This window comes from Carcharodon carcharias, chromosome 32, assembly GCF_017639515.1.
Source record: "Carcharodon carcharias isolate sCarCar2 chromosome 32, sCarCar2.pri, whole genome shotgun sequence".
Lineage (NCBI taxonomy): Eukaryota > Metazoa > Chordata > Chondrichthyes > Lamniformes > Lamnidae > Carcharodon > Carcharodon carcharias.
Genome location: NC_054498.1, coordinates 24,902,902 through 24,915,368, shown reverse-complemented (window position 1 = coordinate 24,915,368; position 12,467 = coordinate 24,902,902). Strand labels below are relative to the sequence as shown.

Below are 12,467 nucleotides of genomic sequence, written 5' to 3'. Positions count from 1 at the left end.
CATTTCCAGATTTATTTTGAGTTTTCCTTAAACTGAATTCAAATTTTCAAACTGCAATGGTGAGATCTGAACCCAAGTGCTCTGAATTATTAGTCCAGGCTCTGGATTACTGGTAATGATTCCGCTGAGTGAGACATCACCCTGGGCGTCTGAATTACAGGTCAAGTCTCCTTTACCGTAAATTTGAAAACAGGACATATCCAAAACCGGCACTGTTTTTGAATTTCATTGACCTTTAGCACTGGAAGTCTCTGACCCAAGTCAACATGAACCTCGCCGACTACACCTGACCTTCAGCATGGGAAGTCCAGTTGTTTGTCTGCACTGTTTACCTTGAAAACTCTCTACTACAAGCAGAATTGCCAATGGTGCCATGGGTGGGAACTTATTACAGGTACCCTGTTTTTATTATTCAGTGATACACCTTACTTTTCTAGCCATTTTATTTACCTTAGTCTATAGCTAACCTAGGCGTCAGCCACTGTAATGTAAACAGGCCTAGGCCTATATGTGTTATCCAAAGTTATCTGAGATACAAAACGCAATCAGCCCTGTGGGTTTTGGATAAAGGATACGTGACCTGTAAATGCTGCTGAAGTTCATCCATGGTTCTACATTCAGTCAAACACGTACACAGTCTTATCAAACCTTTGAAAAGTTACAGAGCTGGTGAGACAAAGTCGGTATTAATCGTTTTGTCACATTTCTCAAATCCAAAAAAATAGTATTTTGAATGGGCTGAGCTGAAGACTTAAAGAGTGTGAAATTAAAATATAGAAAATTATTAATTTCTCCATTAGAGAAGTGTGAAAAACAATTCAATGTAGAAAAATAAAAGTGATCAGAGCACTCGCCTATAATCTAAACAGTGCATACAGGGTCATGACTAAACTGAAAGTCTTGCCGTTTAGATTTTGTGTGGTGTAACAGATGAGACACAGATAAGTTATTTACAGAAAATATCACATTTGTTAATTCCTGATGCTGTTCTTCGTGAAATGAAATGTTCCTGATTTTGGCCATTTGTCCTCTATTTTTAGGGCCTAGTCCTTGATTTCAGACCTGCAAGTTGAAAGAGACATCCCAAAGTGCTTACAAATGTCTATTCATAGCTGCAGTTTATTTCTGACCATCGCTCTTGCAAATATATTCATATTTGGATGATTGCTGATCAAAGTTGCTTGTCAAATGACTGAAAAGACAACTGTTATCTCTAAGTTGCTTCATGTTGAAAAGGGTGATATCCATTATTTAATATCAGTCCAGCATTATCTGTAAGGCTGACAGGAGCAGCTATCTTTGTAACACTTGATGAACGACTCTTCATTAAATCTCAGTGTTTGAAAGTTCTGGCTTTATCGTTTCCAAAGCACTCAGCATACCTGGTGACAGATACAGATATGATTCCTGTGATCTCCTGGTCGACCTCCCATCTTCCCCCACAGATTGAGCAGCAAAACTTTGTCACCCATAACCTACCTCACACCAAGTCCCATTCACCCCTGTGCTCACTGACCTACGCTGGTGCCTGGTCCAGCAACACCTTCATTTTAAAATTCTCACCCTTGTTTTCAAATCCCCCTGTGGCCTCACCCCTCCCTATCTCTGTGATCTCAACATCCCCCAACCCTCCAAGCACTCTGCACTCCTTCAGTTCTGCGCTCTTGTGTATCCCCAAATTTCTTTATCTGGCAACCATGCCTTAACTGACTGGGCCTTAAACTCTGGGATTTCCTCCCTAAACCTCTCTGCCTCTCTATTTCTCTCTCTTCCTTTAAAGCACTCCTTTAAACCTATGGGTGGAATCAAGTGCCCTCCCCTGTGGTAAGTTTGGTGGCGGGTGGCATTTAATCAGGCAGGAGGGTGGTGGGTGAGGATTGTGGCCTACCATTCCATTGCCAATTCAGGCCTTTAAGTTAATTAATTAAGAGGAAATTAATGCCCACTGAAGGGTTCATCCCGGTGCTGCTGCTATTAACCCAGCAGCAGGCACAACTAACAACCTGTCATGTTTGCTTACAGACTCCCAGGACGGGATGGTGGGGAGGGTAGGGGGCAGGTGTCCCTCATCCAAAGGTACTCAGTTCCTGAGCAAGGGACCCAGCATCGAGAAGTGGGGGCGTGGGATGGTGGGGGTGCACAGGGCAAGGGTCACTGGATGGTTGGGGAAAGCTACCCCCTTGCCTTTTCTGCTGATCCCTCTTCCTCACCCCTCCCCTATGACATCCAGCCTGCCACCCCCACCCCACGCTGTCAATGACCTGTAGCCTGGGATCCAGTGATGATCCTAGGCCTCAGCTGGGTGTATACTGGCAGCAGCCACTACCTCCTTGTACAGAAGAGCTGTCAGCCTCTGATTGGCTGGCAGCTCTCGGTGGGCAGGATTTCCATCCCTGGGGTCCTTGATCCCAGGTGCAGGCCCTATACTGCCCTGTCAACTGTTGCAGTGGGCCTTCTTGCAAAGAGCTGACCCGGGGGTCTTGTTGTCTCTGCAACTGGTGGCCAGATACCCCTGTCATCTCCACAAGACTCTGCCCTATGTCTCTGACCAAGCTTTTGTCTTAATGTCTCCTTCTCTGGCTCAGAGTCAATTTTTGTCTCATTTTGAATCAGTAAAGCTCTTTGGGTTGTTTACTCTGTTGAAGTTGCTAAATAAATGCAAGTTATTGTAAATAACATATAAGCAGTCAAGGACCCTTTGATTATTTTGATTATTTTGTCAACTCCATATACAAGGACATAACAATGCATGGAACAGAAAAAGCTGTTCACCCATTAAGACCATGTCTTTCACACACTGTGTGCAAATACCCTATTGTGGATGTACCCCACATGTTCAATCTCTCCAAAGAAGGTGTGTTTAAAAGATCCCTAAATTACAGTGGTCGTCCTGTGAAACTCCAGAATATTCATCCTTCCCCAAACTACACTCGTCAATCCTGACCTGCTGCTCTCAAGAAAAAGATTGAAGTTGGATTTATATAGTACCTTCAACATCCTCAAAACAACTCAATGCACTGCCAATTAATTACTTTTGAACTGTTGTTATTCAGGTAAAAGTGACAGCTAATTTGCGCACAGCAAGATGTCACAAACAGCAATAGGCATATTGAACCTGTTTTTTTAATGGGAATAATGAAGGGTAGGAATTATGTCCAGCATATTGGACTCCTCTGAATCAAGCCCTGAAAATTTTACATTTGGCACAGCAGTTGATGGGACTTCCAACACATTATTAAAATGACAATACAGCATGCCCTCAACGCAGCACTGAAGAACCAATAAATCCATCAATTCTCCAAGCACTTTATCCCAATCAAACCTCTAGGTTCTTATGACTTGATATTTCTTCCACGGTTAACTGAACTCTTAGTGGCTCTGTTCTCACACAGACTGGTAATCTCCTTGTCCTTATAGCGTGACAGATTTCATACTTCACCCTTGGATTTACAACAGAAAATTAATGTTCAAATTTTTGTATTCACTTCCATAAATATAAAAGCTGAAATGCATGTCCTATTGTTCAAAACAGGATTTGTCTTACAATATTGACAGAGTGTGAGAAATACAATGGAAGTCACCATCGGCAAACAAAGGCTACTCAAGGCTCAATGCATTAAAACAACACTCAAGCAACATTCTGGACCATCATCATCAACAGGTATAAAATGTTCAGGTAAAGTGGCGGGCAATTTCATTACACATACATGTATGCTCTGGAACATCACTTGGTTCAATCTCCATTGGCAAACAGCACTGTTTCAATTCCTTCAGTTTGACTGATTGGCTCTCCCTGCAAAGTGCTATGCTTGGACCAAGAGCGCCCCTTTCTCCACTAGGTTAGCAGCATGTGGAGGGACACTATTATGGAGAAGAAAGCTAAACTGAATATTGCTGATAGAAAAGAGACATGCTGTCGAAGCTTTTTGTTTTGCACTCCTCAGAACAGACACAAGAATACCAAATTTCAAAGGGAACAACGATTTTTACTCCATGAGAAGAGGGTGCTGATTGGTTGACAAATGGACTCTGATTGGTAGAGGCATTGCCACGGAAAAAGCACCAGGGAACAATTAACTGCCAAGCTTTTATTTAAATTCAAACCGGCAACTCGACACTGATTGGTGAAGGCTTTGCCATGGGGAATGAAACAGGGAATGGCTGCCTCCCAAGCTTTTGTTCAGTTGAAAGAGGTGCAATACGTGGACATGTTCTCCAACTGATGGACCAAATTAAACAGTGCATCCCTTCAGCTGCTCACAACAGGCAATGTACTGACTGTACTCAACCAGCCTGTGCTTGCAAAACTCAGAACATGGTGTCTAACATTAGATGTGACTCATGATTGGACAACACTTGCTGAACAATCTCGACTGTGTTAAGAAATACACTAGCAAATAATTTAAGATTATCAGTTTGGCTCCCAGTGTGGCTCACTTACTCGTACGAAGCTACATACATTCACAGCCTTATCCTTTGCAAACAGAAAGAACATGTCAATGCATAGTGTCTTTTTCAACTAATCAAAAGCTTGGGTAAGAGCTATTCCCTGGTTCATTACCCATGGCAGTGCCTTGACCAAACAGAGTCGACTTGCCTGGTTTGAATTTAAACAAAAGCTTGGCAGTTAACTGTTCCTTGGTACATTCTCCATGGAAACACCTCTACAAATTAAGAGTTTACTTGCCAAACAATCAGCACCCTCTTCTCATGTAGTATAAAGTGTTATTCCATATGAGATTTGGTATTCTTGCAATTCTGTCCTGATGAGTGCAAGACAAAAAGCTTCAACAACTTGTCTTTTTTCAGCAAGGCTCAAGTTCTATAATACTAAACAACTAAAGCAAAGTTGCTTCCAGGGTAGGGTCTTCATCTGTGAAATGGAAACAACTTTCATCTTTCCTGTTTTGTTTTTCTGTTCTGATGATGCCACTTTCAAAAACAGTTCCTCTGACATGTCTTCCTTAACCGAGGTTTTCCACGCACGGTGGTTGACAGGGCCCTCAACCGTGTCCGGCCCATCTCCCACACATCCGCCTTCACACCTTCCTCTCCCTCCCAGAACCATGATAGGGTCCCACTTGTCCTCACTTATCACCCCACCAGCTTCTGCATTCAAAGGATCATCCTCCGCCATTTCCGCCAACTCCAGCATGATGCCACCACCAAACACATCTTCCCTTCACCCCCTCCGATGGCATTCCGCAGGGATCGTTCCCTCCAGGACACCCTGGTCCACTCCTCCTTCACCCCCTCAACCCCCACCTTACGGCACCTTCCCATGCAACCGCAGAAGGTGTAACACCTGCCCCTTTACTTCCCCCCTCCTCACTGTCCAAGGGCCCAAACACGCCTTTCAAGTGAAGCAGCATTTCACTTGCACGTCCCTCAATTTAGTCTACTGCATTCGCTGCTCTCAATGCGGTTTCCTCTACATTGAAGAGACCAAACGCAGACTGGGTGACCGCTTTGCGGAACACCTTCGGTCTGTCCGCAAGCACGACCCAGACCTCCCTGTCACTTGCCATTTCAACACACCACCCTGCTCTCATGCCCACATGTCCATCCTTGGCCTGCTGCAATGTTCCAGTGAAGCTCAACGCAAACTGGAGGAACAGCACCTCATCTTCCGACTAGGCACTTTACAGCCTTACGGACTTAATATTGAGTTCAACAACTTTAGATCATGAACTCACTCCTCCATCCCCACCCCCTTTCTGATCCCCCGTTCTCTAATAATTTATAATTTTTAAAATATATATATTTTTTATATATAAATTTTTCTTTTCCCACCTATTTCCTTTATTTTTAAACGTATTTCCATCCATTGTTTTATCTCTACCTTTTAGCCTATTTCGATCCCTTCCCCTCACCCCAACCCCACTAGGGCTATCTGTCACTTGCTCATCCTGTTTTCTACCCTTAATGTCATCATTGGCACATTCCTCAGCTAATATCACTACCGTCAACACCCCTTTGTCCTTTTGTCTATGACATCTTTGTCAATCTCTTCTTTGCCTCCACCTATCACTGGCCCTCTATCCAACTCTACCTGTCGCACCCCCCTTCAACCAGCTTATGTTCCACATCATTTCTATATTTCTTAGTTCTGATTAGGAGTCATACGGACTCGAAGCGTTAACTGTGTTTCTCTCCACAGATGCTGCCAGGCCTGCTGAGTTTTTCCAGGTATTTTTGTTTTTGCTTCATCTTTCCATCTTTTCTTCAGAGCTGATGGACCCTTTAAATAGATCAGTAAAGGAGAAAGAACCTCATTCTGATGTTCTCATATTGCTGACATCTGAACACAGGGGCTGTCACCATTCTTTATCGACAACTTGCACTTTACCTTCAGCTACAGGAACATGATTCCTTTTATAAAATAGAAAAAGTACAACCACAGCTAATTTATTTATTTCTCTCCCAGTACCTGAGAAATCATTTAAAACCCCTTTGCTGCATTGCAACTCCGCAAACGATATCTTTTTGCATAGGTTCCAAAAGAAAGTGTTAAAGAGAGGGTCTACTTTATCTCTAATTAACAGATATTTTCCTGGCAGTTGTGCCTTCTTACATGTGTTCTTACCGGTATCATGTGTTGGCTACATAGATGAGCGTGTGGTTTTGCCTCCCATCCTGGAGGTGAGCCATCACTGCTATCAAAAACACCGGCCAGAACAGATGTCATCATATTCAACTCCTGTCAAACAGTGCATGCTTAATGCTTCTATAATTAGGCCTGAAGTGCCTCTTGCATTACCCTCTAGCCCAACTAGAACACAATCTTACATGAGGTCATCCCAGACAAAGAAGGCACTTACCTCAGAAAGAACTTCCTGAGCCAACTGCTGCGTTGGCAAGGCTGGTTTCAGCCCTTCTGCAAGGTCCACTTGCACTGGTGGAGGTGAAGCATTTGGTTCATCTTCAGGTTGAATGTCTGCCAACATGCACAAGGGCTGGAGTGCAGATTGTGGCATCGCATCCAAAGCACAGAGAGGGGGACTAAAATCTTCTTGAACTGCTTTATCAGACACATCCACGGAATTTACACCACACTCCAAAGGCTCAATGCTAGACCCTCTTACTTCAGAGTACTGCGGAATATTGCTGGTTATGTTATTGTCAAATGTGCCTTTATTTTGAATTTCTGAGTGGTCACAGGGCATTGCAATGTCCATCTCGGGCATGTTTGTTCCCATATTTTGCAGATCCTCAGATGCCTTGGCTTGTTTAGGCTCACATCTCGGTATCACATCCATTAAGTATGGCACATTAATGCTCTCAGCTGAACTTGCCTCCTGTTGGTTAGCATGATCCTGGGAGTTAGCCTGGTCGTTAGTCTCCATAGCTTGAGGTAAGTGTAGCTGCCTATGCTTCTCAGGTTCCTGAACAGTTTCAAAGAACATATCTTTCATAGAGAAATAAGTATCTTTGACAGGAGTTTGGAGACTAGAATACACTGGCTCTTGATCAACAGATGACTCATTTGTGAACTTAGTCACTTCAGGTTCTGTGACCTTGGGTGACTGGCAATCTATTGACATTAGGTCCTTTTCCTTCCCAGGGAATACACCTTTAGGACTTGAAGGCACTGCTGAGTGTTGCCTCTGTCCTAACATCATTGATGATGCCTGCTCATCAATCTTCATGTAATCTCCAGACTTAACAGGTTGAGGATCTCCACATTTCATGTTTTCCCTCAAAGTATCAGGGAAGCACTGTGATAAAGTGCCAGCGTACTTGTTCCTATCGATATCGTTTAGTACACTTTCATCACCCTGTGAGCTCTCCTCAGCTTTTCTCACTGATAGTTCACTCTCTTCTTTCGAAAGCTTCCTCTTCTTCTTACTTGCTGCAAACTCCTTCCCTGTGGGTTGTGACCTAACAAGCTCAGTTGTTTGGTAGAGATAATCAATTAACGAAATGCCATTTTCAACCAGATCCTCCAGTGAATTATTCACTGGTGGTTTTCCATCTTTGACCGCGACAGGTTGGGCCCCTTGGGAACCCATCAAGTAGCCATTTTGAACCTCAGATGCTGATGCAGTCGGTTTGCTCATTGTATCAGTGCTTGGCATACCCGCCATGTTCTTGTGTGACACTGCCTCAGGATCAGGGATGCGCACTTTGACCACATCATCTTTATCGGTCAAAGAGTCGGGTAAGTTTGCATTGGCCTCGCTCTGTGACTTGCGTTTCCGCTGGACCCTCTCTGGACTCACAGTCCTCAGGAGATTTTGGTGTTGAGTGTTGGCTGTGTGAGCCATGTTCTCCTTTCCCCTAATCCGTGTCTCCTCCAATTCACGCCTTTTGATCTCCGCTTTCTGTTTGAGCCTGGCAAACCATCGCTGATGAATCTTGTACTCGGTCATGGTGCCAACCTCCAGTGTGCCAGAACAGGACACAATCCCTTTATTGTTCCTGGCAGAAGCTTGGTAAATGGCTGCATCGTCTTCTGTACACCTGTTGGTATAAACGTTTCCTGGTTACAAGCAGTTTCGCTAATCTCTGAAATTGGTCAAGAAAATGCTCGGTGCCCTGAGATACTGAAATGTGCATTGATGTGGGGAAATATCAGATAAAGTGGGGGTGGTCACTCTGGTAGATAGGTCAGTGAAGAAACATAGGAACAGGAACAGCCATTCGGCCCCTTGAGCCTGTACTGCTAATCACTTAGGTCACGTATCTTAACTCCATCTACCTCCATTTGTTCATTAATACCCCTGAAATTTTCAATAGCCCCACAGCCTCAACAGCCTTTTGGGGAAGAGTGTTCCAGATTTGATATAGTGCTTCCCTGTACAGCCTAGCTCTAGCATTAAAGTTAGGTGCTTGTTCTGCACTCTCCTAACAGAGGGAGTAGTTTCTTTCTATCTAGTCCTCTAATCATCTTAAACGCCTCAATTCGATCAACCCCTAATCTTCCATATTCAAGGGTATTCAAGCCTAGTCTATGCAATGTGCCCTTTTCACCCTGGTATCATTCTGATGAATTTGTATTGCACTTTCTCTGTAGCCAATCTTACATAGGGTACAGTGCCCAGAACTGAACATAATACTCTAAACAGCTTTAATCAGGGAACCTGGATGAGATATGGGTGAAAGCCATTTGGTCGTTGCCTTCATAGTTAATGTAAGACTTAGGGGTTATCTAATAGATGCCGTTAAGATAACGAAAGGGCTTGATAGAGCAGACACAGAGAACATTTTTTCACTTTCATTCTATCACACTTGGCGCTCTGGCCTCCATATTATAAAAATAATATAGAGACACTGGAGAAGGTACAAGAAAGATTTACAAGTATGATACTAAAAGAGAGGGATTAGAACTATTAGGAAAGACTAAACAGGCTGAAGCTCTTTTCACTAGGATAATTACTAATAAATCCAATAGGGAATTCAGGAGAAAATTCTTTACCTAGAGAGCAATTTGAATGTGGAACTTGCAACCATATGGAGTGGTTGAGTTGAAGAGCATAGATGCATTCAAGGAAAGCTAAATGAGAAGATGAGGGAGAAAGGAATACACGGATACATTGATGGGGTTAGACGAGAAGGATGAGAGCAGGCTTGCAAGGAGCATAACCACCAGAATAGACCTGTTGGGAGAAATGGCCTATGTCTGTGCTGTAAACACTCTATAATGAGTGACATAATTGTGACATATCACCATCTAACTCAGATGATGGCATTAAAGATGCAAACGCTTCTCAGAATCTGCAAGGAACAGGTAAATTCTGATTTTTGAAAGAAAAAAGTTTGGAAAAAATCAATTTTCAAACATTTTACTAACCTGGAACAATGCGAGAATTTATATTTATTTCCATATCTTTTATTTCTAACTTTTTTTATTTCAAAACAGCTTCTCTATGAAGTTCCTATTATTCTGCAGACAACAAAATGTTGAGGGAACCAATAGCGTGATGTAGCACAAAAACGTGAGTCCAGAAACTTGCCATCAGTTTACCGGAGCATTTCATTAAAATACATAGAAGGAACAGATCCCCATGTTATTCAATGGATCTCTGTATATCTTAATGAGAGGAGCACCCAACAAAAAGTAAAGGGTGTGCAAAGATAGCTCTCCCGAGACAATAACTGTAGAATTAGGCAGTATAAAATTGGCATAAATGCCTTCAAGCAGAAGTTAGGCAAATTCATAAGGGAGAAAGCAGCAGAAATACATGATGATAGGTTGAGATCAAGTGTTAATTGTTTGTTGATTATGTTTTTAAAGATATACAGGTGATGGGCATTGTTTAAGGACTGGGATCACATATAAAGAGAGCCAGCTGGGGTGCTGGGATAATAGTTAGGAGGCAGAGATCTGTAAGGTTGCATCTTGTGAATAAACCTACTATCATTGCACTTCACCATCTGGATCCATTTAACAGTAAGGTGGGGGAGACTTGTGTAGAACAGAAACATATACCTCTTGGGCCAAATGGCCTGTTTCTGTGCTGTAAATTCCTATCACCATGGCCATGCAATAAGATTAAATTGAGGATGTGCTTGATTACAAATTGATTAAACAAGGAGACTGAAAATGAAAGAATTTCCCCTCAATTGCAACCTTCTGACTCCTCCAACTTTAAAATACAAATCAACTAATCCCTCAAAATGATCATAAGGTTATATAATAGATTCCTGAGATGAATTAATAACCTATAATCTAATCAAGGTAACTAGGTAGTTTATATAATGACCAAGTAATAGATACTTGGATTACAAGGCTGTACATAATTGAGAAATTTGGATGGTAATTAAATATACACAATTATCAACTATTCTAATGGGGCTTTGATTATTCTAACTGGGATTAGCAGGGTTGCATTTGCAGAGAGCCAGCAATGACAGAAGGGGCTGAATGGCCTCTTTCTATAATTCTACAACTTTATGATTCCACATACAGTAATGCATACAGGGAGTAAGTTACAGGCTATAATGTAACCTAGAATGAGGCACAGAAATCAGATCATAATCCATGACCACAAAGTTTAAATGGATTATAAACACCATCTGAATCCTGGTTTTTAGATTACTGCCTGAAAGTCACACCCTACTGCAATGATCTTTAACCTGGTAGTAGTACAGTAAAGAAAATTTGTAATTTCTTTAAAATGTCTAGGGAATCTGAAATTGTTTTTAAGAATGTTTGAAAAGGACCTTTAAGGATTTACATCAATTTTAAAAGGATCGATTGTTATTTTCTTGAACACTAAGAAATACTGGTCCATGTGTCCTGGCAACCTGTAACGTGGAAGCAGGAGAGACCACACACTTGTGGCCAGGCACACACAAGCGATTGGGGGGGTGGAGAGAGAGCCAATCATCGGAAGCACGGGGGGGCGGGGTGTGTGTGCACGCTTGTGTGCAATAAACTTAAACAATCAGAAAGCAGAAGATAGGCTTAGAGTAGGGATTGTGAATTACTGCTGCTAAATTTTGCCTGAGCTGACCAGATCATTTAACAGGGTTTATTAAAGGGACTAGCTAAAGAAGTCTAGGGCAATCTGTGCCATCAAGACTTGCAAAGGGGGTTCTGGAGGAGTACACTGCTCAGGTGATGAACGTCTCCAGGGCCCCTGGGTGGAATACAGCTGCCAGTGAACATGACTCGAGAGCCAAATTGGTTGAGAGGGAAAGTGAGAGATCCTACATACCACATACCAAGTTAAAGAACTTTGGAATTGCACGTGGTGCCACATGTCTGTGCGGACTGATGCCAGCAATTGTGCTTGTGTAAGACATATCTCTGTTGTATCGACTATTTAAAGTGAGATTTATCTTTTTATTGAAGCATCATTTGCCTGTTAATTCATGTTAAATTTGCATTGGTTCTGATTTGTGTTAAAGCAAAAGCTACAAAACGTGGAATCTTGTTGGTAGTGTCTTCATTTGGGGGTCATTCAGTAAATTGGGTAGTTTTGGTTTATGGTTCCCCACGGGGATCATAACACTACGATGTATTACTTTTCATAATGTTTAGAATGACTAACCGCATCCTGCTGTCAGGGTCTGACACATGTATCATTAGTTATGAACAATTCATTACTTCAGATACACAGTGATCACTTACTATTGAGCGTCAGGAAATTGGACAATCATAGAACCACAGAACAGTACATCAGAGAAGGAGACTATTTGGCCCATTGAGTCTGAACCAGCTTTTTCGAAGAACAATCCAGTTAGCCCCACTCTCCAACTCTTATCCCCACGTTCCTGCAATATTTTCTCCATCAAGTATTTATCCAGTTCCCTTTTAAGAGTTAGTGTTGAATCTGTATTCACCACCCTATCGGGCAATGCATTCCAAATCCTAACTACTCAATGCAAATAGAAATTTTTTCTCATTTCACCTCTGCTTCTTTTACCAGTCACCTTAAATCTGTGACTTCTGATTATCGACTCTACAGCCACAGAACCATAGAAAAATTACAGCACAGAAGGAGGCCATTCAGCCCATC

At 42.4% G+C, this 12,467-nt stretch overlaps 1 protein-coding gene across 1 annotated transcript in view; it reads right to left on the bottom strand.

Annotated features, from left to right (window-relative positions):
* alpk3a (alpha-kinase 3a) overlaps window positions 1-12,467 on the bottom strand; it is a 72,764-nt gene that overhangs the window by 39,951 nt on the left and 20,346 nt on the right. Inside the window, exon 4 of the mRNA XM_041178376.1 lies at window positions 6,822-8,463. Within this exon, the coding sequence (XP_041034310.1) occupies window positions 6,822-8,463 (1,642 nt within the window). The remainder of the gene's footprint in view (window positions 1-6,821; window positions 8,464-12,467) is intronic.